The 25,876-nt window shown below is 47.1% G+C and overlaps 1 protein-coding gene across 7 annotated transcripts in view; it reads right to left on the bottom strand.

Annotated features, from left to right (window-relative positions):
- Window positions 1-524: 524 nt before the first annotated feature.
- The window catches only part of GNL3L (G protein nucleolar 3 like), a 26,056-nt gene continuing 704 nt past the window's right edge, over window positions 525-25,876 (bottom strand). For 3 of the 7 annotated variants that reach the window (XM_027096772.1, XM_027096773.1, XM_027096771.1), the window contains exons 2-16: window positions 24,175-24,243; window positions 17,700-17,740; window positions 16,762-16,869; window positions 15,911-16,027; window positions 15,088-15,171; window positions 14,422-14,557; window positions 13,396-13,499; window positions 11,518-11,662; window positions 9,397-9,484; window positions 8,737-8,911; window positions 8,508-8,650; window positions 8,063-8,199; window positions 6,184-6,311; window positions 2,446-2,665; window positions 525-831 (exon numbers count right to left, since the gene is read on the bottom strand). In XM_027096772.1, coding sequence (XP_026952573.1) covers window positions 749-831; window positions 2,446-2,665; window positions 6,184-6,311; window positions 8,063-8,199; window positions 8,508-8,650; window positions 8,737-8,911; window positions 9,397-9,484; window positions 11,518-11,662; window positions 13,396-13,499; window positions 14,422-14,557; window positions 15,088-15,171; window positions 15,911-16,027; window positions 16,762-16,869; window positions 17,700-17,740; window positions 24,175-24,193 — 1,728 coding nt within the window. In that variant the 5' untranslated portion in view covers window positions 24,194-24,243 and the 3' untranslated portion in view covers window positions 525-748. Of the gene's footprint in view, window positions 832-2,445; window positions 2,666-6,183; window positions 6,312-6,497; window positions 6,560-8,062; window positions 8,200-8,507; window positions 8,651-8,736; window positions 8,912-9,396; window positions 9,485-11,517; window positions 11,663-13,395; window positions 13,500-14,421; window positions 14,558-15,087; window positions 15,172-15,910; window positions 16,028-16,761; window positions 16,870-17,699; window positions 17,741-24,174; window positions 24,244-25,876 lie in introns of those variants that run through there. The other 4 variants (XM_027096774.1, XM_027096775.1, XM_027096776.1 and 1 more) reach the window with 4 other exon arrangements.

Here is a 25,876-nt window from a genome sequence, read left to right as displayed (position 1 = left end):
CTGGTGCTGGGTGAGACGGGGTCACACAATGACGGGTCCCAGCCAGAGTGCTTCAGTTCAAGCAATTCCAACTCACAGTCTGCCCAGAAATGCCCCACAGCAGCAACCTACCAAGAGGTACCTTTCTTCCCCTTTGTGTAAACAGGCAGTGCTTACCACACCTCAGCACCAGCCAGGCTTGTGTGTTGTCTTCTTTCCTCTATTCTATCCCTAAACCCTTCCAGAGACTCAGAAGGCTCATCACTGTTCCCCCTACTCCTGCTGCCACCCAAGCGAGGATCTGTGGGCTTGGGTGGGAGGAAGATGTGTGACCTGCAGCCCATTGCAGGGATGGCTTGCTGCTGAGCTTTGTTGTAGACTGGTAAAGAAATCATCACCCCCCCCCACCACCGAGGAAGCCCCAGATCTACGAGCAGCCTAGCCTCCAGTTGCATGTTTAGCTCTCCAAGAGGGTTTTGTGAGGGGTCGGCCCTCCAACCAGCCCAACCTATAAGGTGGGGGATAAATTGTTAGCATAAGGGATATGCTGATAATTTTTTTTTAATTTCTCTTGAAAACAGAGTACAGATTAAATAAGGGTATTGGGTTTGTCAGTTTCAGACACTTGGGACTTTTTTTTCCCGGAGAATGGAGGGAAGGGGGGTTGGGGGAAGGGGCTCTTTTAATTTCAGGGAGAAGCAAACCATTTCATCTGTTATTTCCACTGGAACTGATGCTTGGAGTGGGGGAAGGAGGTGAGATCAGTGGATCAGTCACCAGCACTGTCATCAGCATTGCCAGAGAGGTCAAGGGCGGACATCATGGAATCAGACAGCTTGCTGGCGAGTTTATCTGCAGATGGAGAAAAATGGGCAGTCACTTGGTGGCTGGCTTGCCAACAGGAGGCCTGCAGGAGCTAGCCTACATTTACCTTGGTCTGCACCAAACTCCCAAACTGGCTCCCTAACCGCCCCCTCCCCACCCAACACTAAACAAAACAACTGGTGAGCTAATGGCAGCCACTGCTCAGCCTCACAGGAAGACCCATTTGTCTACCTATGAAATGATCACCCCAAAATAGCTTGTATCTCAGAGTGTCAGAGTACTGAGCTTCAAGTATTTTTCTCTTCCTAGTATCAAAACAGCTGTTTTCTTTTACTGTGTTGAACTTATTAGCACTCTGCCATGACCCTCAAAGCTCTCACGGCAAAGGGGCAGGATGGCAGTAGGGGCTTTGAGCCTGAATGCTCACCTCCATCCTCCAGCCACACCTTATTGTTCCTCAGGATTCCCCTCAGACATCACCTCCTTCTGGAAGCCTTCTCTGATCACCCCTACCCCACCACGACCTCCAGGCTGGGTTAGGTTCCCGCACTGTGCTTTCTATGTCTTCACAGTGATCACTTTGTGTTGCCAATGTCTGTTTTCTCATCTCCTCCCCACTCCCCAATAAGACCAGCAGTTCAAGAGCAATTCATCTCTGTATTCCCAGGACTCAGCGTGGAATCAGGCCAAGAGCGAATGGTTATGAACATAGTCTAGTTCAAAGAACAGGGCTCATGGGATCAGTCAAATCTAGGTTTGCACTTTGGCCCCATCAAATACCTTGAGTGTGTCACTTAATGTCTCTGGGCCCCAGTTTCCTCACTTAACAAATGAGAATAAGACTTTTGCAATGAGTTAGTGAAAATTAGTATAGCATGAAGACCTAAATGGACCAGCCATACAGCAGACCACCATTGAAATGAAGGGAGAAGTTCTTTTGTGAATTGATGGAGAAATATCTATAATATATATTGAGTGGAAAAATGATGTGGCAAAACTATATGTTCAGGAGACTAACCTCTGTCTACAAAAAGAGAACAAAGAATATACAGATATTTGCCTGTGTACCTATCTCAGGAATGAGATACAAGAAATTAACTGGTTGCCTCTGGAGGGATGCCTGAAAGACTGCGGGATTGGAAGGAGACATTTTATTGTATATTCTTTTGTACCCTTTGGATTTTGAATATATCGCCTATTGATAAAGTAAACATATATAGCCTGAAAGCTTCTTAACACATAGAAAGCAGGTGATAAATAAATGGTGGGTATTTGATACATAAAACTAGGCCAGTGGTTCTCCAAGTGTGGTTCCCAGAGGAGCAACATCACCACTAACTGGCAACCAGTTAGAAACACAAATTCTCAGCGCCCTGCCACCCACCCACCCAAGGTCCAACTACTCAGTTAGAAACTCTGGGGGTGGGTCCCAGAAACCTGTGTTTTAATAAGCCCTCCAGGCAATTCTAATACAAGCTAAAGTTTGAGAACCACTGTGCTAGCAGGTAAGCCTCCTAACCCCTCCCTGCCCCCTAACCCTGGCCCGGGGCTGGACACATGGAGATGCTCATTCAGGAGCCCCTAATTAAGGCCTCAGGTAGGTTCTTTTTGGAGCACAGGGGTGTGGTCAAGTGCCCCTACCTGTACGCTTCTGGAGCTTCTTCTTATTCTTCAGGGCAGATGCCAGAGCCTGGCCCTGCTGCAGGGGGTCTGTCTCCATGATCCTCTGTAGCATCGGGCGGCGGTCCACTGGGCAGACATCCACTGAGCTGTTGTTCCTGGGGTGAAGGTCCACATTGCGCTTAGCCCACCCCATCTGATGACGGTTTGGATTGGTGCAATACCCAGTGAGATCTCCGATCTGGGGAAAGAAAGGACAACAGTGAGGTCTGGGCCCCCAGAGTACCTCCAAAGACTTCTGCAGAGGAGGCAAGGACAGGCTTGCATAAGAACAGGAGCCTTGGAGCCACACAGAACTAATAAGCTTCAAGTCTGGCTCCACCACAGACTAGCAGGTGCTTAGTTATCCTTTCAGCCACAATTTGCTCATCTGTCAAATAAGGGTGGACAGTAGGTAGCTTGCATGGCTTTTACAAGAATAAAATGAAAAAGCAGAATTACTTGTCAATGACAATTGGTATTCAATGATTCTTTGTTCAAGTGACCCTTCAAGGTCTTACTCAATTTAACAAATATGTTCTGACACCAATTTTGTGCCTAGCTCTGTATGGGGAAATGTTGGAGAAATGGCTCGGATGCAGTCCCACCTTCAGGAAGCAACCAGGCTAAAGAGGAAAAAACCCAACCACACCTCAAGTTAGAATGTAGTAAGTGCCCACCAAAGAAATGCAGCGTAAGTGACAGAGGCTGAGGGGATGGTGGTGGTCAACATACTTCTGCTAATGGAAGGGTCATTCCTGACTGAACACTGGAAAAGCAGAGAGCATACCTGGGCACCCAAAAGGGTGTCTATTTGGCTGTAACAGAAGGTACATGTGGTCAGTAAAAGGTAATATTGACAGGAAGCTCACTATGTGCCACGTACCTTTCTAAGCATACACATATATGTGTGTGTTATACATATACATACATATGTATATGTATACATGTACTCACACACACCTGTGTATTAACTCATTTAATCCTTGCAACAATGTCTTTGACAAACAAGGCACGTAAGGTCACACAGCTAGTAAGCAGTAGAATAAATGAGAACCCAAGCAGTCAGGATTCTGTATGTATGACTACCTGCTACACTACAGTGGGTAAAAGGCAAGGCTACCACACTGTACAACTATGGGGTTGCGGGGGTGGGAGGGGGCACCATTTACAACATAGCACTCCTAAATGGAGTTGTGCAATTGAGTGGCCCTACTCAGGCCCTGAACCTGAGCCTAGAATTTGCAGTATGGAGTAGGGAACTACTGCTGGTCCTTGAGGAAAAATGGTATGTTCTGGGGCTTATGGGCTCAGTGAGAAATATCAGGGGATGGCCTTAAACTCACAACTTTAAACTGATTTTCCTGTAAGCACTGGGGGGACTTTCGAAACTATGTGAAGATGGGAATGGCGTGATTCCTACCACTGCCCCAATGCAGGCCTCATCATTTCTTACAGAACTCAGGCAACAGTTTCCTTCCTGGACTTCTTACCTCCACTCTGGCTCCTTTCTTTCCAACTTGATTTTTACCCCAGCCACTGGAGTGATAGTTCTAATACATAAACTTGACCATGTTGCTTCCCTGCTTAAGAAACCCTTCCAGATATTATATAGCCATCAAAAATGAACGACAGAGGATTTCCCTGGTGGTCCAGTGGTTGAGAATCCGCCTTCCAATGCAGGGGACGTGGGTTCAATCCCTGGTCAGGGAACTGAGATCTCACATGCCGCGGGGCAACTAAGCCCACGTGCCACAACTACTTAGCCCCCGCATGCCACAACTAGAGAGAAGCCCTCGCGCTGCAACGAAGAACCCACATACCACAGTGAGGATCCCGTGTGCCACAACTAAGACCCGATGCAGCCAAATAAATAATTTTCTTTTTTAAAAATGAAGGACTGTTCTTTAAGTAATCATGTGGAACAATCTACAAGATGAATTTGTAAGTGAAATAAGCAATGTGCAGAACAATAAAAACAGCATACGACTATTTGAATTGAAATAGATCTGTTGGGACTCCCCTGGTGGCTCAGTGGTTAAGAATCCGCCTGCCAATGCAGGGGGCATGGGTTGGAGCCCTGGTCCGGGAAGATCCCACATGCCACGGAGCAACTAAGCCTGTGTGCCACAACTACTGAGCCTGCGCTCTACAGCCCGCAAGACAAATACTGAAGCCTGCACACTTAGAGCCCATGCTCCACAACAAGAGAAACCACTACAGTGAGAAGCCCATGTACTGCAACGAAGAGTAGTCCTCACTCACCACAACTAGAGAAAGCCCACACACAGCAATGAAGACCCAACACAGACATAAATTAATAAATAAATAAAATTTTTTAAAAAAGCATTGAAATAGATCTGTTATCTGCTTTTATATATATATGTGTGTATAAAGATGGAGTAGCTCTGAAAGGACACTCAGGAGGGGGCAGGGTGGCTGGGAGAGAGAAGCAGGAGAGAGATTTACTTTTACTGTATACCCTTTACCTTTCCTTTTTTTTTTTTGGCCACGCCACACAGCTTGTGGGATCTTAGTTCCCCGACCAGAGATTGAACCCAGGCCCTCAGCAGTGAAAGCGTGGAGTCCTAACCACTGGACCGCCAGGGAATATCCTACCTTTTCAATTTTATACCATGTACCTAATCAAAAAAATATCTTAAATAAACAAAATGGGAAAAAAATTTTAAACCCTTTGCCTCCCCTCCCCCACAAAACATAAACAACTTTCAGTGTTTACCTATTACCCATGGTTTAAAGTCAAACTCAAGGCCTTCAATGATCTGACACCACATTCATCTTTCCCTGCCTCTACCCTCACTCCAGTCACCTCAGACCACTAGTGATTTCTGCAAAATAACACGCTCTCACCCTTTTGGGTCTTGGCACGCGCACTGGCTGAGCCCCTGACCACAGGTTGCTGCCCCCCTTGCCCAGAGAATTCCTCAACCTTCAAGACGTGGCACAAGCATCAAGGCCCCCTGGAATACTTCCCTGACCCACAAGTAGTATAGGTTAGTTAGGGCCCTTAGATCCATGCTTTTCCAACCTCTGCCCCCAACCCCAGCCTGTGTGTCTCCCATCACAGTGTAGATATCCGTGGTTGAAACCACTAAATTGTGACCTCTCGAAGGGCAGCGATGGGGGACTGGCAGACATAGAGGCTGAAAAAGCCTCCAGAGATCATAGCAGAGCATATCTACTTGATCCTGGGGAGCCATGAAAGGGCAGGTGACCTTTGGGACCTGCCATATGGAACAAATGTCCAGGTGGGAGACAACTGGAAGGTTAGGCTAGGGTTACAGGAATGGTAGGAATAGAAAGAGGCCAAGAGCATCTCTTAAGATTTAGGCAGGAGAAGCCACAGACTTGGTGACTGACTGTATATAGGATCCAGGATACTAGTTAGAAGGAAGGAAGAATCAGGGTTGCCCAGGTTTGTAACTTGAAGAAGCGGGTGGATAGACAGGGATCCTGCTCTCTAGGCTAGAGCTGGGCTGGGAAAGCTACTTGAGAGAGCATGCCTCCTCCTTGGACCTGCCATTGCTTGGCAAAGGATGCACCCTGCCTAGCACCCAGGGAGCCCACAAGGTATGAATTAACAACCCGCATCTCCCCAGTATTATAGGCGGACCTTGTGGGAGCCAGGTGGAAGGGACTGACCATTTCCCAGAGCCCGGGGTAGAGGAGAGTGTTGCCATGAAGAAAGAGAACAGGTACCTTATACACCGTGGTTTTATTTTCCATGGCATCTGCTATTTTCACCATAGGAGAATGGAGCCACTTGATCTCCATTTCGAGCGGGTCCATGTCACCCAACAGCTCATCAGGTTCTCCAGTGGCCAAGCCTTTAACACAATAAATACCACTGTCAGGGCCCTGGCTCCTCCCTGCTACTAGCCCCCTGGTCAGGCCTCAGTGGAAAGGATATGTGGACGCTGCCCAGGGTAGTCAGGAGGGAAGGCTCTTTTATTCCTGCTGGGAGGCCACATGACAAAGGATTCAAGATGTGGGTTTTGCAGTAGGGTACTCGCCTGCTGGGAGCTGGTCTTGGAGCCTCAGCTTCCTCATCTGGAAAATGAGAATGCCACAAGCCCTATAACAAAGGGCTGCTGTGAATTACAGCAGAGGGTACCTGAAATGCACTGGCCTGAGACACTGCTCTGTAAATGGCAGCTACTGGGATTCCCTCCCCAGGACCGGGCCTCTCTCCCTCTCTCTCTGGTGCCTTGCCTAGAGCTGGCCTCCAGTGCAAACCACAAATGTGTCCATTGCCCTGGGCCTCTAATCCCTAATCTTCAAGATTCAACACTAGGGCAACTAGGAAATTCTCACTATTAACCACTCCCTCTTCTCAATTTCCGGGACCTCTATCTTTTGCCAAAGTACATTCTCACTGCCAGAGCCCTGCTTGCCCTCACACACAGCCAGAGTCAAGCATCATCATAAAAATGTGAGCACTAATTCCTCCCAGCTACCCACTTAATAGAAAAGCAAAGTTCAGAAAAAGGGCTGACTTGCCCAAAGCCACATGGGGGTAGGCAAGCCTCTTGTCCTCATTTGTAATCCAAGCACACTAAAAGGCCCAGAGAAGGAAAGCTACTGGCCCTCAAGAGAAACAGGGTAACTAGAAGCCAGGCCAGCCAAGGCTTTCTCCACTACCCCAGAGTGTCCACAGACAGGCCCAGAGATCACCAGGTACCTTCCTTGGGTGGGATAGAGAAGAAAGGAGCCATCAACCAGAGCTGCAGATGGTAGAGTATCTGAAGAGAACAAACTTCCTACAGGAGTTTCTGAAAGTCATACCTCTATACCTCAACAAATAACCATCTTAATAACAGCTAATATTTACCAAGCATGTACTATATGCCAGGCAGTGTTTTTACATATCAAATAAGTCTTCACAACTATCTTATCAGGTGGGTGCTACTGTCCCCATTTTACAGATGACATCATTGGACATGGAGAGCTTAAGAACTTGTACAGCACCACACAACACTCAAATTTTAATCCAGGCAGTCCATTCTTTTAACCACTTAGATACTGAGTTGGGAGAATCTTCAAAACAAGGCAAGAGAGCTAGTTTGAATGCCACGTCTGCCTGTCAATGACCATGCACCATTTAGCAAATATCACCTATCTGTGTCTCAGATGCCTCACCTGCCAATGTGGATAAAAGTAAAAATCTAGAAATGAACATGCAATGGCTGTGACAAAACCTGGAGCAAAATGAGAGAAGGGGTTTTTGAGAGGAGTATCTCAGTCCACTCCAGGCCTCAAGAGATGGGGAAAGGAACCTCACACTTCGTAAATACCTCACCATGTTCCAGGTACTTTGCTGATTTTTTTCCTATCTACCAAGAGCCCACAACCAGCTGCCTCCCTACCCCACCCCACCCCCATATTCCCATGACCCAGATTACAATTCTCCACCTTGTGGGAAAAGATATTAAGGTTAAAGCTAGTTAAACAGTTTTCCCCAAGTCAGAGTAGAGCCAGAGCAGGGGGAGGTCAAATGTAGGACCTGTTGTCAGGTCTGTGTGGCTCTACTAGGGCAGGACCAGGTGCCAGGCAGGCCAACCTACTCGCCCTTACTTACATTCCATGGTGTCCTCATTGGCCTGCTCAGTATCCTCAATGTCGAAGACCTCAGTCATCTCCTTAACGATCTCAGCACTGAGATGGGCAGGCAGAGTGTGGGTGGAGGGTGGGAGTGTATAGAAGCTGATCTTCCCGCTGAATTGGGAGGTGGGAAGAAATTGGTGATCTCATTAAGACAACAAATGACCAATCAAAGAGAGAATGAGTTCTCAGGTCAGAAACAGTGAGGGTCAACTAGAAAACCCAGACAGTTGCTTCTGAACAAGAGGTTGAGCTGCTGGATAATCACTGGGCATAAGTTGCCAAGCAGGATGTGACCTGGTGCCTTGGACTTCCCTACCCAAGAAGTTAGGCTGCCCCGCCGCTGCAGTGAACACAGATGATCCCCTTCGTGGAGCCTGACTCCCAGCAGGCTTCACCCTTACACCTAGCCCCCTCCTCACCTCACCCAGTCAGCCAGGACAGCTTTGGCTGCCTGCTCCTGACTGTATATGCCCCGCTTCTTCTTCTTCCCCAAGCGGTGGGCCACTGCAGTCAGAAAGTGCTCAGTGGTCTGGAACCCAGAGACACCGTAATAGCTGGAAATCTGGTGAAGAGAGGAAGAAGAGAAATCATGAGGAAGAACGAAGGGCCCTTGGAGCAGGGTAGGGCATAAGCAAGAGGCCCGCGTACCTCCTCCAGGTTGCAGCGCTGAAGAATGGTCTCCACTGGGGTCACAGGATCCGCCAGCTTCTGCACATGAATGCAGTTGCACAGGATGGTGCCCACCTCCGAGTTGGGTCCTGGGACAATGCCCGGGGCATCCAGCAGCCTGATGAATTTGTCCAGGTAGACCTCCTGCATGAACCTGGGGTGGGAGAGGGGAGATATGAGGACACAGGACGGTGATAAGCCCAGATGTGCCTGGCATCCTCTAGGCTCCAAGCACCCAGTTGAGAGAAGGGGTGGGACAGATGGCACACAGGTGAAGGCGGAGAGATATGGGGTCTGATTCCAGTCTAGCCTCCACCACCGGGGACTGAGCTGCAGGACCACAGGCAAGCTTCTGACTCTCTGAGCCTGTTGCTTCACCGAGGAAGTGGAGCTGCTTATTCAGAGCCCAATCTTGCATGGTGTCGGGAGGCTTCAAGGAGCTAAGTGGGGGAAGCACCCAGCTGGGTGCCTGACCCACAGCCAGGGTGTGCCAGGTAAATGAGGGCTATTAGTGAGACTCCCATGCCCAGGGAAGAATCAAAGGCTGGTCCAAGATAAGGGACAGGGGCTGAAGGCGTGGGAGTTGGGGGAATGGTAGGGTGAAGGATCTGTGAAGTGGGGGAGCAGGCAGGTGCTTACTTGGTGACCCCAGGAACGGCTCCCACACTGCACGCACGGCTGCGCTTCAGGCTATTGATCAGGCTGCTCTTCCCAACATTGGGAAGGCCTACAAAGGAGCAGCAGATGGCTCAGGGCAGGAAGGGTCCTCAAGAATATCTGGGACAGCCTGTGTGTGGGAGGCCCAGGCAGGGGCAGTGTGACCAGGCCATGGGGGAGCCAAAAACAGAGCCTGGCCTCCTGCCTTCCCATCCAAGGCCCTGACCAACCCCCTCCATGGTCTTTCTACCCCTCTCCTCCATATGTGAGCAACCTGGCTAGACGTGTCCCTCTTTCTAGATGTGGCACTCACCTCCTACCTACAAACAGCCTGGGAAAGACGCTCAAAGCAAGGCCTCTGTGACAAAATCCAGTGGAGGGTGGACACTGGGAAATGTTGTAAGACAGAATCATCCATCCTGGTATATAATTCACCTGGCAGGGGGTGGGGGGAGCTCATCTCCAGATGTCAGTCTCTGAGCAGCTTTCTGCCTGTGGTGCGTGTTTTTTTGTTTGGGCATCTGTGAGCACCTCTCAGCCTATGGATGTCCTTGTCTATTTCTTCCTCACTGGGTCTCTCATTCCCACCATTCTCTTTCTCTGTGTGCTAGAACTTACACATGTACTGCTCCCTCACAGATGTGCCTGTGTATATATCCCTCATGTATAGAAGTCTCTGTATATCTTCTGTCTCTTGGTTGTTCTCGTTCTAAATACCACTGCTTTTCCCATTTCTGTCTTTCTCACTCCATCTTTTTCTCTATCACATCTTTCTTTGTCTGTGTATCTCTGTGTATCTAAGCACCTCTTTCTCTGCCGGTTTGTCTCACTGTATCTCATTCTGGCCATTGTCCTTTCTCTCTAATTCTCCCCACCCCACCAATTCTACCTCTTTGTAATTCCCTCTATGTCAGCTCCTCTCAGCTCTTTCTGTACATGTTCCTTCTCTCCATGGGCTGGTCTCTCTACATGTATGTCCTTCCGTACATGTTCCACTGTGTCTCTTTTTCTCTGTGCCTCCCTAATGCCCTCTGTATCTCTATTTCTCTATATATACATATATATCCGTCTCATCATAGACGTGTATCTGTCTCTGTGACTCTGGGGCGTGACTATGTCTGAGGGTCGAGTGTATCCGGGCACGTGTCTCTCCGTGGCTCTATTTCATTGGGGAGGGGAAGCGGAGTTGGGTGAGTGTATGGGAAGAGCTTGGTCTGCATGTATTTTGCCTCTGGGTCTGTACATGTCTCCATACATGTGGATGTGTACATGTGTTTGTGGATCTGTATGTGTGCATAGGTCTGGGGGTGCATTCCTCTGTGTCTGCATCTTTGTTCCTGCCTCTATGTGTATCTCCCTCTGAATCTCTCTCTATCCCTGTGTTTGACTCACTCATTCTTTCCTTGGGTATACATGTCTGCCTCTCTACTTACATGGGAGGGTCTCTAGCCCTCTTATGTTTCTCTGCAAGTCTCTGCACACACTTCTTTGTGATCATATCTCCCTCTCTCTGCATGCCTCTGTCATTCACATCTGTCTTCCCTTTCCACTCCCCACCAATCCCACCATTTGGCTTCTCAAATCTTCTGTGTCTACTCAGGTATGCAAATCTATACCTTTTTCTCAGTGTCCACCTTCACTTCCTCTCCCTGCGGGTCTATCTCTGCCTCTCTCAATTTCCCTGTTCCCTTCCCACCAGCCTTCCCTCAGTACCCTGGGTTCCAGGTTTGAGCCTCAGCTCTGCCTTGTCTCACCCAGGGCTGAGCCCTACAAGTCCCTTTCCCTCCTCTGAGCCCCAGTGTTCTTATCTATGAAAGGGAGGTGTTCACCCCTCCCTCCCACAGCTCTGGTAGAATGAGATGAGGCCAACTCCAAGCCCGGCCCCGCACTTTTGGTCCATGGTTCTAACACTCAAACCATGGTGGTGATCCTGAGTATGCCTTCCCACGTCCACCTATCCAAATTACAAATCACAAGACCCTTCCTGAACAGTTCCTCTCCTCCCCCCACAAAAGTAACATGAAGTTCCCAGAATCCTTTGCCCCAATGAAGCCCCTGCACAAGGAAGAAGCCTGGGTCCCATGACCTCCCCCAAGGCCTTACCCACAACGCCCACACGGATATGGGTGCGCACTTCACCCAGGCGGCAATAGTTCCCCAGAACCCTCATGAGATTTTCAGCTCCAAAGCAGGCTTTGCTTTTCAGCAGTGACTCAGAGGCTTGATCCACTGGCACACTGCAGCGATTCTGGAAAATGAGGGGTATTATAGAAGAGGCATCAGGTGGGAGATGTGGTCTCAGCTCAGATTTCCAACTTTCAGGGCCGCCTCCCTGTGATCACTGAAACCCCCAGCCTGAAGCAGAGGGCTTCTCACATAGGCCCTGAATACCTGCCATTTCCCTGCTTCCACAAGGCCTATTTTTCCACTGTCTTTGCACCTCCAGTCTTCTCTGTCCCTGCCTGTCTCTTGCCTCCCTCAGCAGGGGCAGGATAGCATCCTTGCCTCTAGGCAGGCCAGGTTTGAGTTCAGCTCTGCCTCTCACAGGCGTGTGCCTGGCAAATTCTGATTTCATTCTCTGGGCCTCAGTGAACCTCGCCTACACAGTGGGGACGTTTGCCTCCCTGTCTGTGGAGAGAAGAGATGGTGCCTGGCCCACATAAAGTCTACCTTCCCTTGATTCCTCACACAGGTCAAGGTCATTTCGGCCTCCATCTCCTTACTCCTGATGCTACCTCCTCTGCCTACAATGCCCTTTCGGCTCTTCTTCTGTCCTTACTTACCTACCACAGTACTTCAAAATAGGAATTGACTTAAATATCTATTAATAAGAAACAGATTAAGGAGCTATATCCTTGAAGTGGAACACAAATGAAAGAAAACTGTTAAAAAAGGATGCTTATCACATTTTTGCCATGAAAAAGGCCAAAAAATTATAAAGGAGACATCATGTTTCTCCCAGATGAATAAAGATTTAAATGTTTAATGATATCAAATGTTGGCAAGGGTGTAGGGAAATAAGCCCTCTCACACATTCATCTATCCCATTAGTGGGAAGATAAATTGGTACAGCCACTGAGGGGTGGGGGTGGAGGAGGTGGGGTGCTGGGGAGCAATTTGTCAGTGACTAGGAAAATGTAAAATGCAAAAAGCCTATGACCCAGCCACTCTACCTCTCAGTGCCCAACCTACACAAACACTTGCCCACTAGCCAAGATGTGTAAGAGTACATGTTGTAGTACTGGTTATAATGATAAAAAAAAATTGGAAACTAATTTTATTTAGCATCAAAAAGGTAGAACTCTATAGAAAGATCTTCAAGGAAAAAAAAAACAAAATGCAGGATGACATATATGATACTCGTAAACACTATTTTCTCTTTATAAACACATCCACATATAATATAAAGCACAGAAAAACATCTGGAAGGATACACACCGAACTAACAATGGTGGTTACTTCTGGATATGGATAAAAGAGTTTGGAATTAGAGGTACCAGCGTAAGGATATTCAAGCTTCCATCTATACAGTTGACCCTTAAACAACACGGGTTTGAACAGCACAGGTCCATTTATACGCAAATTTTTTCACTAGTAAATACTATAGTACTACATGATTCGCAGTTGGTTGAATCTGCAGATACAGAACTGCAGATATGAAGGGCCAACTATAAGTTATACACAGATTTTCCATTGTGCAGAAGGTGGATGTCCCTAACCCCTGTTTAGTTCAAGGGTCAACTGTAATTGTTTTTATTTTTTCTACTTTATTTTTTTAAATAAATAAGTTTTATACCTGGTACAAAATTGAAAAAACAAATGTCCCCCAGGACCCAGTTTCTCTCCATCAAAGCAACAAATGTTTCTGTATACTTTAATATCTTACATTGAAAACACATTTCTATGTTAATGATATAATTAGAAAACAGTGTAGCCCCAGGCTACCCTGAAAGAGGCTAGATGTCCCTGGCCCCAGCTTACCAGGTTTTTGACCTGATGCTGGGTGCTGGCCTTGAAAGCCACAATTGGCAGCTCATTCCGAAGGTATTCCAGCCACTTCTCCACAACCTCCTTGGGGACCAGGTCTGGGGAAAATAGGAACAGAGAGGACTGGAAAGGAGAACATCACCTCGATGGCTCACTCTAAAGATGCAGCCACCCACATCCAAGACTTGGCCCACCTCCTGCCAACAGATATCTCCCTAGCACTGACAGTCCCTGTCCAGTCCCCAGGTTAGAGTTAGAAAGGACAGTCTAGTCTAGGGGACCAGTTGGCCCTCCCTGAGGAGACCTGTTTCCTCAAGGAGAATGGGTAAACAGCTCTATGGTCCTAGATGCCTTCCTTCCAGACCAGGGGGCCCAGGGTACCAGAGGCCTCCCAAAGACAGTGCTTCCCACCCCTCCCTGGATCATTCTAGGTTGGGCCAAATGTCAAGAATAACCTTGACAAAAATGGCTACCATTTATGAAGAACTGAACATGTATGTACCAAGCACTTTATCATTAATTCTCCAACAATCCTATGAGATTGGGACAATCACAGCCCATTTTACACCTAGAGAAACAGAAGCTCTCAGGTGACATGACTTGTCCAAGATCCCAGAGAAAACAGACAGCAAAACTGGGATGAGACCCAGACCTGAGTGACTCGTGAGCCGATGTGCTCTTCTGCCCCAGTGTCCGGGTTCCAGCTTGGGAGAAAAGAGGAACTCTCCAGGGTTGGCCAGTCACAGATAAAGCTCAAAATGGCAAAAACAGGGGACTGAAAGGCAGACAGGCTTTAACTCCATTCCCAACTTCTGCTGTACTGTGTGTGTGGTGTGTGTGTGTTTAGACAAGTGACTTCACCTCTCAAATCCCTGGCTTTAAAAACTCAAACAAGAATTCCTACCTTGCACAACTGTTATGGATACCACTGAGTTGCTGGGTGTCAGGGTCTGGTCCAAGCTAGTTTTTCAACAAGTCCTGGTCCCTGCCTTGCCTTACCCAATACTGCCCAATACCCACCAATCTTGTTCAAGACCAGGACCAGCTTCTTGTTGCCTTCTGCCCGCAGGACAGTCTCCTCCATTTGGAAGCAGCGGCAGCCCAATGGGTCCCTGGCATCCAGGACTTCTAGAATCACATCAGAGTATTCCACCACCTGCAGGGCAGGGAATGAGGCATGAAGGCAGGGAAAGAACTGGGTAGCAATCAACAGGCCCATGAAAGAAGAGGTCTCCATCTTAGGAAAAACAGAAGCAGAGAGGAGACAGCACTGGATTGATGCCCTCCCTAAAGGGCCTTAAGAAATGCGCCCCCGGGACTTCCCTGGTGGTGCAGTGGTTAAGAATCTGCCTGCCAATGCAGGGGACACGGGTTCAAGCCCTGGTCCAGGAAGATCACACATGCCGCAGAGCAACTAAGCCTGAGCGCCACAACTACTGAGCCTGCACTCTAGAGCCCACAAGCCACAACTACTGAGCCCGTGTGCCACAACTACTGAAGCCCACATGCCTAGAGCCTGTGCTCTGCAATAAGAGAAGCCACCACAATGAGAAGCCCACGCACTGCAACCAAGAGCAGTCCCCGCTCGCTACAACTAGAGAAAGCCCACGCACAGCAACAAAGACCCAATGCAGTCAAAAAATAAATAAATGAATAAAATTTTTTTAAAAAAATGGGCCTCCATACCTTACGGAACTCCTTGTAATAAGCCTTCCTTGTGGCCTCATCATCCAACTGAGGAAACATATTTAATTCCTCCAAAACTTCCTCCTAAAGGGAAAAAAAGACAATGGTCCAGGGGAGGAAAGAGAGTGAGAGCTGTCTTTGGCAACCATGGGAGGCTGGGAGAGCCACGTGAGTCCCAGCCCACCAAAGAGCAGCTTGTATCAGCCAACAAAGCCAGGAACTAGAAGAAGAAAGGATAGACCCACATGGTCCATGTGTGTGCCTATTTGTAAGTGTGTGTTTGAGCACCAGCTAGAGGCCTGGGATTGCACCTGAGTGTATAAGGGAGGAATGTAAGAGGGAGGTATAAGTGAGAAAAACAATCTATGGGGAATGTGGGATGGAGGAAGCAAAATGTGTACTTTATATTAGAAAAGGAACTTTAAGTTGGAAAGTATATATTCTGTGAGATGAGACTATATGCCAGAAAGGCAGTAAGAGGTCCTAGAAAGAAGACTCTTCTCTTAACTTTCCCCTCACGTTCTCATTCCTTCTCTCCCCCTGTCCCCTAGTCCAACGCCTCCCCACTCCCAGACCCCAGTCTTTGGGTTCCAGCTTGGGAGAAAGGACCTAACCAGGGTTGTCCAGTCACAGATAAGGCTCTTCACCTCCCTCTCACCCTCCCTCCATGTCCCTACTGTTTCCCGTCCTCTCTGAACTGATTCTCTACTCCCCCTCCAACAATCTCACACCCTTCCTCTTTCCTTTTCACAGATCAATGGCAAAAGATGCTTTTGAGCAAACCCACACCAGTCCTACCCAGGGGCAAAGACTGCTCTCTTACCTTGCGCTCAAACTCCTCCTGGCGTCGCAGGACATCCTGACAATAGCTTTCAATGGTCCTGCGTCGGTGTCTCTCTTGCTCCCGGGCAGCCTGCTGCTTCTCCCTCATCTCCTCAACCTAACAAGTGAACGCATACCAGGGCTGTAGCTGACTAGGTCTGCAGTCTAAGGGAGGGATGGAAGACCAAGAGTAACAGGGAGCAGGTGACAGAGGGAGAAAACAGTGTGACATGGCACAGGTGGGAGGAGCAGGGATACAGGAAGGGAGAAGATATGACAGCAAGAGATAAGGGGTTTGAGAGAAAGAAAAAGACAAAGAGATGAAGGAAGGGAAAGTATGGCAGACACTAATACAAGGAAGATATGTGAAGCTGAGAGAGAATGTGTTCTAAGTAGCGGGAAGCACTTAAGACCAGAGAGGAAAAGAAAACAAGGTCCTGGGATGCTCCATCATTTACAGAGCAGCAAGAGACAGCAGAAAAGAAAGGACATCCAGGAGAGTGAGATGACAGGAAAGCCAAAGTGAGAGTGTTTCAAAAAAAAAATCATGGTCTCAAATGCTGAGAATTTGAATAACATGAGGGAAGAAAGTTATCCATGAGTCTGATACCAGAGAACATGCTGGTGAGGCTGGCAGGGGTCATTCCAGTGGAGCAATGAGAACATAAACCAGACAGCCATGGACTGGGAGGTGAGCAAATGGACACTAAATCAAGTATCAAGGCAACTGCCCTCTCTTCCCCTTTCCACAAACAGCCTCAACAACCCTAACAGTTCTGGCCTTTGCCTTTCAACATTTCTGTAGACCTGGCAGTCAAGCCAGGCCCTCTCTCTCCAAGGGAAAGGGCTTACCCTCTTCTTCTTTAATTCAGCCTCCCGATTGGCATGATCATTGGAGTGAACAAACTGGGGAGCGGAGGCCACTTTGGTGGCTGCTTTCTTCCCATTCTGCTTTGCAGGCTGGTCACCACACAACAGGGAAAAAATGAACAGACTTAATGAACACATGGAAATCACCCTTCCCAGCGGGTGTTAAAGCTGCTCAGAAGTGTAGTTGTTGGGGGAAAGAGGAGAGAAGCAGACAAAAAGGGCTCTGTCCCCAGAGGTCTGCCCATCTGACTAGAAAAAGACCCTTCTTCCCCTAGCCAGGCAGGGACGTGCAGCCCTTGGAACAACAGTAACAGCATCACCTAGGCACTAGAAATACCAATTATCAGATGCCAAGACAGATCTACCAAATCAGAAACTCAAGGGTAGAGCCCAGCAATCTGTGTTTTAACCAGCCCTCCAGGTGATTCTGGAGGGCTAGTTAAAGTTGGAGAACCGCTGCTCTGACCCAAGTCCTACGTGTCCACAACTTTCCCAGCAGGACCAGAAGATCCAGGAGCTGGGGCCAAAGACTGTTTGAACCTCCCTCCTCTCCATGAGCAATAGGGACTTGGGAATTAGACAGACTCAAGTCCTAGCTGTGCTACCTTGAACCTAAGAACTTTCTCACTGAGGCTCAGTTTCTTCATCTAAAAAATAGGATGATGACAATCCCTAACCAAGGTAAACCAAGCACAAAGCAGTACATGGCTTGTGGTGGGAACTTAATAAATGCTGCTGCTTCTCTGCTGAAGCCACCCAGAGAGGGAGGGAAAGCCAGATCTACTGATTCCAATGCAGTGCTCTGTTTGGAGTCACCCAATATCTACCTGGTTTTGTGGGCCTCTTCTAGGGTGGGTAACCTGTTCCTGACCTTGTCGTCAACAATGGGTATACCTTACCTGAGCGTGGAACCAACTTACCTTCTTGCAGCCTTTGGAACTTTTACCTGGCTTTTTATTTTCTAAAGAAAGAAAAAAAAGCCATCATCCACCTACCCAACATTTGTTGAACCTTAATGGAGGTCAGGCCACACTGGGAACCTAAGGAAGCCTCAGACACCATGTCTGTCTAGGCGCACAAGACAGACACGGAGCTGGCAGCAACAGTGTCAGAGGAGGTACTGGATATAAATGTTCGGGGTATTCAGTGCAAACTGAAACAATTCTTAAGGGAATCCTGTGAAGAGAGCAACTTGAAGGTGCGCTTCTGACTCCTTTCTCTCTTCCAACTTCTAGCTGGGGCAGCTCAACAATTTTGGCACCAGGCTGAGGTGGGGGGCTGGTAGCATGGGAAAGTGATCTGAGGGTTAGGGTTAGAGTTAGGGACCCTGGTTAGTCCCTGGTTAGGGACTCTGAGGAGTCCCAGCCAGCTAAGCCAGAGTAGATGCCCTCAGCACATGGGGAGAGAACTGTCCCTTCCTGCTGACCCTGCTCATGTCATTGCCTCCAAAGGGAATTGCGCTACACAGCTAAACTGCAACCTCCCTTTGATTTAAGGAGGAGAGAGTTCACCTTCTACAATCACGCCTTAACAAAGCCCAGCAACTTAAGGGGCCTCTTCCCACTTCAATGAGGAGTCCCGTCTGTCATCTCCTTCACAGCTGGCCTCTCAGAAAGAATGGCTTCCCTTAATTCTCACCATTTGCAAGGGGGCTAAAGGAATTCTTACAGGGGGAGGTTCTGGGAGGTCAGGATATATGCTACAAACAAATATAGGAGCAGCTTGAGATTATCAGAGAACAGGCTCCCCAATCACACTAGGTGGTTCACGCCAAAGCAGAGTTAATGTAGGAAACAGAGGAGTTAAATACTACTGCAGGACTTCCCTGGTGGCACTGTGGTTAAGAATCTGCCTGCCAATGCAGGGGACACAGGTTCGAGCCCTGGTCTGGGAAGATCCCACATGCTGCAGAGCAACTGAGGCCGTGTGCCACAACTACTAAGCCTGTGCCCTAGAGCCCATGCTCTGCAACAAGAAGCCCCTGCAATGAGAAGCCCGCACACCACAACGAAGAGTAGCCCCCACTTGCTGCAACCAGAGAGTAGCCCCCACTTGCCGCAACCAGAGGAAAGCCCATGCGAGGCAACAAAGACGCAACACAGCCAAAAAAAAATTTTTTTAATAAATTAATTAAATAAATAAATACTACTGCAAGTTCTTAAAGAGATTCAAGAAGATACTTCAAATGAACTGTGTGAGAAAAAGATTCCCAAAATTTGATATTGAATAAAAATTCAATTGATGTAGTGAAAAACAGAACAGACATCACTAATAACCAAATTAATAAGCTAGAAGGCCAAGGGAAGAGCTTGCTTAAAACAGGACAAAAATCCAAAGAAAAGTAAAAACAGGGGCTTCCCTGGTGGCGCAGTGGTTGGGAGTCCTCCTGCCGGTGTGGGGTACTCGGGTTCGGGCCCTGGTCCGGGAGGATCCCACATGCCCCGGAGCGGCTGAGCCCGCGAGCCACAACTGCTGGGCCCGCGCGCCACAACTTAAAAAAAAAAAAATGTAAAAACAGAAAATGGAGAATGGACTCAGGAGAGCTAGTATCTAAATTAACAGGAGTTCCAGAAAGAGAAAAGATACAAATGGAGAAGCAATTATTTTTTAAAATAATAGATGAAAGTTTCCCAAGTTGAAAACAGGACTGAGGCTTCAGACTAGAAAGGCGCATGGAGCATCAAGATTAACAAAAGACATATGCCCTAGGCATACACTGATGAAATTTCTGAACTCCAAGGATAAAGAGAAAATCTTGTAAACTTCCAAACAGAAGGCATTCCCAACAAATGTGAGAGAAGCAGACAGCCTTCTCAAATCCACAATTCTGAACACTTAAGACAGAAGAATAACCATTACAAAGTACTGAGACAAGGGACCGTGTTCCAAGCTAAATTCCTATAACTGATCAATATTTCACTCTTACGTGAAGGTAAAAGACAGACATGTGCAAAGATTACCACCTGTGTTCCCTTTCTGGTAAAACTACTTGAGGAAGTATACCAGCAAAAATAAGTATAAAATCATGCTAAAGGTCTCACTTTGGAAGAGTAGGGCAAAAATAGTTATTTAACTTTGGTAAAGTGATAAAAAAAATTTAGTTATGCTTGATATAAATATGAACGCAATTACCAACGTAATTTTAAGTCCTGGTGGAGGATTTCTTTTTAACTTGTTAAACTTTTTAAAAGTAATAAGGGAATAAGAAGAAACAAACAAAAAATATAAAATAAGATGGTAAAAATCAGACCAAACATATTAGTTATCATAATGAATGTGAATGGGCCTAATTTCCCCATAACAAAAAAAAAATCAGATCCCAAGTCTCCTTTTCTTCCAAAGTACTCATGTTGCAATGAAAAGAATGTGAGGTTTGGAAGGAACCAGGTCTGGCCATTTTACTCAACAATTTCCATCGGCCTAACTTCCCTGGAAAATGAGGGCCTGCACTGGATACAGGCACATGATGAAAGAAAATACATCACTTAAAGTGGCGAAAAACGTCTGCTTCAGAGAGGAGAAGGAGAGGGGAGGAGAAGCGAGGAAGAGGGTAGGGGTGCAGTCACCACTCACAACACTGCAACACCCAGGAGCCGCTGTTACTGTTTTTTAATAGCTTCAGAGAGAAAACAGCTACCATTTTTTAGCCAGCCATACCTAGGTTCCTGTTCTGGCTCAATAACTACCTAGCTATATGACCTTGAAGAATTTCCTTAAATCTCTCTGACCACCAATATCTCCATCCACCAACTCTCATATCAATACTCAAAGGTGGATCTCTCCATTCATCCATCATCTCCCATACTCTCACCCCACTACATCCCTGTATCCCCAGCCTGGCAGTGACTCTGCCCCCATCCTCCATCTACCCCTGCATCCGACTTCCCACTATGCCCTCTGAAACTCCCACTTAGGAGATCAGCACTCCCCTAATTCTTCCATCTTTTCTTGGGAACAATTCCTCAACCTCCTGCCTTAATAGAGACTCAGCTCTCCCCTGAGGACACTGCTTCACCTGCAGGCTTGAAAGGTGGCTATTAGTTTATATTAACATGAATACCTTGGAGCCAGTAGGTGCAGGAGGTATCTTGCAGACTCACCACTGCCAAACCAATTTCTCCCTCTTGTTAAAAAAGAGGGGGGAAGGGGGAATCCTACTTTTTTTTGAGACTGCTGCTATGCCTGTCACCTATGAGTCACTTTTCCTCTTTTACTGAAGCACCTAGCTCATAGCTTTTTTTTTCTTAATTATCTTTTTTTAATTTTTGGCTGCATTGGGTCTTCGTTGCTGCACGTGGGCTTTCTCTAGTTGCAGCGAGTGGAGGCTACTCTTCACTGTGGTGCACAGGCTTCTCATTGCGGTGGCTCCTCTTGTTGCAGAATACAGGCTCTAGGTGCACAGGCTTCAGTAGTTGCAGCATGTGGGCTCAGCAGTTGGGGCACGCAGGCCCTAGAGTGCACAGGCTTCGGTAGTTGTGGCACGCGGGCTCTAGAGTGCAGGCTCAGTAGTTGTGGTGCACGGGCTTAGTTGCTCCACGGCATGTGGGAATCTTCCCGGACCAGGGATTGAACCCGTGTCCCCTGCACTGGCAGGCAGATTCTTAACCACTGCGCCACCAGGGAAGTCCATAGCTTTACTTTCAACTGAACTCCTGCCATCATCAACCTGGGCAACTTTGGTGATCACTGGGCCCCTTCCAATGCTCAGGTTTCCCACTTCCTTGACATCCCCATTCCATGTAGCCACCTGCCCACGCATTGCATTGGTGACATCTATGATCATCATCTATAACTGCTTGTACTTCAGAAAGCAATCTCAGACACCCCTCTCAACTATCTTCAAGCACATTTGTTCAACCTCCTAGAGACTTCCAAAACACTGGCGCCACTCGGTTCTTTATTCAACGGCCACCCTATTTCCCTCCCTGTGCAGCTTACATTCCAGTCTGTCATTACGATGGATTACATACCTGTGCCACCAATCATTGATGGTTGTAAATCTTTTAAATGATAAAACGTACCCTCCTTTTTAATAGCCATTCAAAAACGTACAACAGTTGAAACTGTATGTGAACACTCTTTCTAGGGCTTCTCAATAACCTTCCCAGATTTAATCATTATCATTACCATTTGGGTCCAAGGTATCTCTAGCCCAGGGTGCAGGGAGCTGCACCATGAAGCACCTCCCCCATCTTCCGCTGCAATCATCCTAGTTAGTCTGATCAAGACTTCAGTTGCAATTTAACAGTGAAAGTCTTTGTTTTGTGTGCACATGTAAAGTTTTTCTATTTAATTTAATGTTCACCATTTTCCCACTAATGCAGATATGTATGATTGTTCTTTAACAGGTAATACAGTCAGATGGTTCCAAAGTAAAACCATGTCAGATGTAGAAAACAAACTTATGGTCACCAGTGGGGAAAGCGGGGGAGATAAACTGGGAGATTGGGACTGACATATACACACTACTATATATAAAATAGATAACTAATAACGACCTACTGTATAGCATAGAGAACTCTACTCAATACTCTGTAATGGCCTATGTTGGAAAAGAATCTAGAAAAGAGTGGATATATGTATAAGTATAACTGATTTACTTTGCTGTACACCTGAAAGTAACACAACATTGTAAATCAACTACACTCCAATAAAAATTATGAAAAATAAATAAAAATAAAACCATGTATTCTGAGAGATCTCCCTCCCACACTTGTCCCTAGCCACTGCAGTCCCCTCACCACAAGAAACCACTTTATTAGTTTGTGATGCATCATTCAGTTTCTTTATGCAAATACAAATTTATATTCTTATTTCCCTCCATTTTCTCCCAGGGAAGGTAACATACTATGTACTCCTGTCAGCAACTTGCTTTTTTCACTTAACAAATCCTGGAGATCTTTCCATCTAACAGTTTTTCCATATAATAGTCTTTCCATATACTACTTCCTCATTTTTTTAAACTGCCAGGGTTCTTTTGTATGCATACACTCTGTTTCACCAGGTAATTATTGTTTTTCATCACTATTAATAATTCTATTACCAATAAAAATTAATTAAAAAATAATACTTTTATTATTATCTTGTATTTGATATTCTTAAATAGAGTATAACTACTTTTGTTCACTTTTCTTGTGTTACGTGAAAAAATGATTATTTGCTTTTGGTATTAACATAACCAAAGTCTGATTCTTGATGAAATTTTTATGATTATATAAAGTAAGTGAATTTTTTTTCACCAAGCCCTACATAGGCAGGGCCACAATTCACACAGAATACAAGGCCACTGGGTTGCACAATTCTCATCCAGTCTATCCAGTGTGCTATCCAAATGTTATCATTTTCTGCTTGGGCCATAGCAGGATAAAGGCAGGGAAGCACAGAACCAGACCTGTCCTACTGCCTTTGCCTTCCCTCTTTTAAGGAAGAGTCCATGTATCACATTTGTCTTCTCCCTCTAGGCTGTAAGCATCATGGTGGGAGGAGGGGGGGATTGAGTTAGCACTATTAATTAAGACATTCTAGTGCCTGGCATACAGTAAGTGCCAAATAGCTATGCCTGGTCATGCTGGGCCCTTGGGACACAAAGATGAACCAGATGTCAGTGAGAAGTTAACAGTGTTGTGAAAGAGACAGACCCAATCATAGAGTCAACAGCCCTGGTTCCTGTGGGTACACAGACAAGTAGAAACCAACGGAGGAGGTTAACAGGAGGGATTCCCAGAGGAAATGATGTATAAGTTGAAATCTGAAAAACAAGCAAGAGTTATCCCATTAAAGGATGAGAAGGAAAGGGAAAGAGTCCTGAAGGCAGAAAGAACAGCAATGTATCCACACTGTCTGTTTCATAGGTAAGAAAAATCCAAAGCTCAAGAGAGATCAGACAATAATTCAGTGGCAGACAGTGTATGCATCCTCTGAGGGGCTAAACTCCAAAGAGAAATGAAGGCTGAATCTTTAAAGCTAATACTTACAGACCACTTATTATGTGCCAGGCACTGTTCTAAGTGTTCTACCTATTTTAATTCATTAAATCCTCACAACAACACTGGTAGGCAAATACTATTACTGACTGAACAATTTACAAATACTGTGCGTCTGGACAATTTTTTTTTCTTTTTTTTTGCGGTACGCGGGCCTCTCGCTGTTGTGGCCTCTCCCGTTGTGGAGTACAGGCTCCGGACGCGCAGGCTCAGCGGCCATGGCTCACGGGCCCAGCCTTTCCACAGCATGTGGGATCTTCCCGGACCGGGGCACGAACCCGTGTCCCCTGCATCGGCAGGAGGACTCTCAACCACTGCGCCACCAGGGAAGCCCCATTCTGGGAAATTTTTTAAAATACTATGAATATTCATTAAAGCTTAGGATTGGGAAGAAGTGGTAAAAGAAACTCACTGTGTCTAAGTTTCACCATGATGACTAGCTTGAAAGCAGGTAGATTCAAATCTGCAGGCTTTTTTTTTCCTGTTGGAATGAGAGAAGAACCAATTTGAAGACAGAGAGAGGAACCACAATGCTATAAGCCCCTTCTGAGCCCCCTGAAGGCAAAATAAAATGTTAAAGAACATGATAAGGAAGCCCTAACAATTAGAGGAATCTGAGAGAAGGGGTTATACTGGAGCTGGCACCTGGTATGGCTGAGTATAATTAATTATAATAATAATATTACAGGGAAGGTAGTGTCACACTACCCAATGGGAAATTAGGGCTAAACCTCTCTTCCTGGGTGGAGTCAGTGCCTCAATGCATCAGATATAGGATACCCCAGGTAAGGGACTAGCACTAAACCTCTCTAAGGGGAGAGTGGTATGCAAGGACAATCTGTTTCTACAAAGGGTATTAACTGCACCTCTTTTCCCCAAATAGGGGGTTCTCATTTACCCTGGAAGTGGGAGGAAAAGACATATCCCAGGAATCTACCCTGGGGAAAAGGGACCTCAGAATAGGGCTTTTTATCTGTATGTCTATGTGGACTGAGGTCAGTGCAAAATCTTGGGGGAGGGGGGAAAAATGTGCACCTGTATGTATGGCTGGGGTCTGTTCCTTGGTGACAGGGGGGAGGAGGGCAGGATGCCTTTTGTCACTCTACTCCAGGATACAGAGGAACTAGATAAACCGGCACAGTGGCTGTGTGCATCTCCGCTGCATGGGAGAGGAGCACAAGTCTACATCTGTAAGTTGTGCAGGGACCGGGGCTGGGGGGTACTTTGAATCACTTTATCCTAGGGAGGGCCATGAGATGGGACTGATATACCAATCTCCACTACAAGGTGACATTAGTGCCATGCTAACAAAGGGGGGAATTATGCAGCTTTGCATGAATGGGGTCTGCACCTTGCCCGCAGTGGGTTACTCTAGCCCCTTCCATGGGAGATGGGATGGGGCACGATCTGTTTATCTCGTGTACGGGTTGAAGTCAGCAGCGTGTTAATATTGAAGGAAAAGGACCTCTGGTTCTCTGCATGGGGGAGGGTGGAATGCAGCTATACATTCAATGGAACGGCCCTTACAGTAGGTGGGGGGGGGGTTCCTGTGGGTTTTTTTCCTGGATAGGGAGAAAAAGATCTGAGCTCCTCTACCTCGGATAAGGGGGTAGCCCATATGCACGCACTATGGGGTGATCAGTGATGTCACTGCTTCTCAACATTGGAGGGCACCTCTCTGCTCCCTTGGGGTCTCTCCTTTCCTACAGTTGGTGATTCTAAATCCTTGGGGAAGGGGGGAGAGGAGGGATGATCTGTGTCTACCTAAAAAAGAGAATAAATCTGAGCCCTTCTTCCCCGGGTACCCCAGGAGAGGCAGTTCTGACTGTCTCTTAATGGGTTAAGGTCTGCTGTTGTTTGCTGCAGGGCATTTTTGGGTCAAGCCTTTACAAATTCAGTATGCCAGCACCTGGGGAGGAGGTGGTGAGATCTGATTTTCCATAATGGGGACTCACTCTAGCCTAGAAGGGGTAAATCTGCGTGCTTCTCTGTGGGATGAGACTTGTGCCTCCAAACACATAGGGAGGGGTGGTCTACCGCCTCTGCAGGAGCGGGGGCGAGACATCGGTCAATTAGTTACACGGGGGCGAGGTAGGGAGGTCTCTAGGTCTTGA

This window comes from Aethalodelphis obliquidens, unplaced genomic scaffold (assembly GCF_003676395.1).
Source record: "Aethalodelphis obliquidens isolate GAN/ISIS:26980383/991018 unplaced genomic scaffold, ASM367639v1 scaffold108, whole genome shotgun sequence".
Classification (NCBI taxonomy): domain Eukaryota; kingdom Metazoa; phylum Chordata; class Mammalia; order Artiodactyla; family Delphinidae; genus Aethalodelphis; species Aethalodelphis obliquidens.
This window is presented reverse-complemented; position numbering and strand designations above follow the sequence as displayed.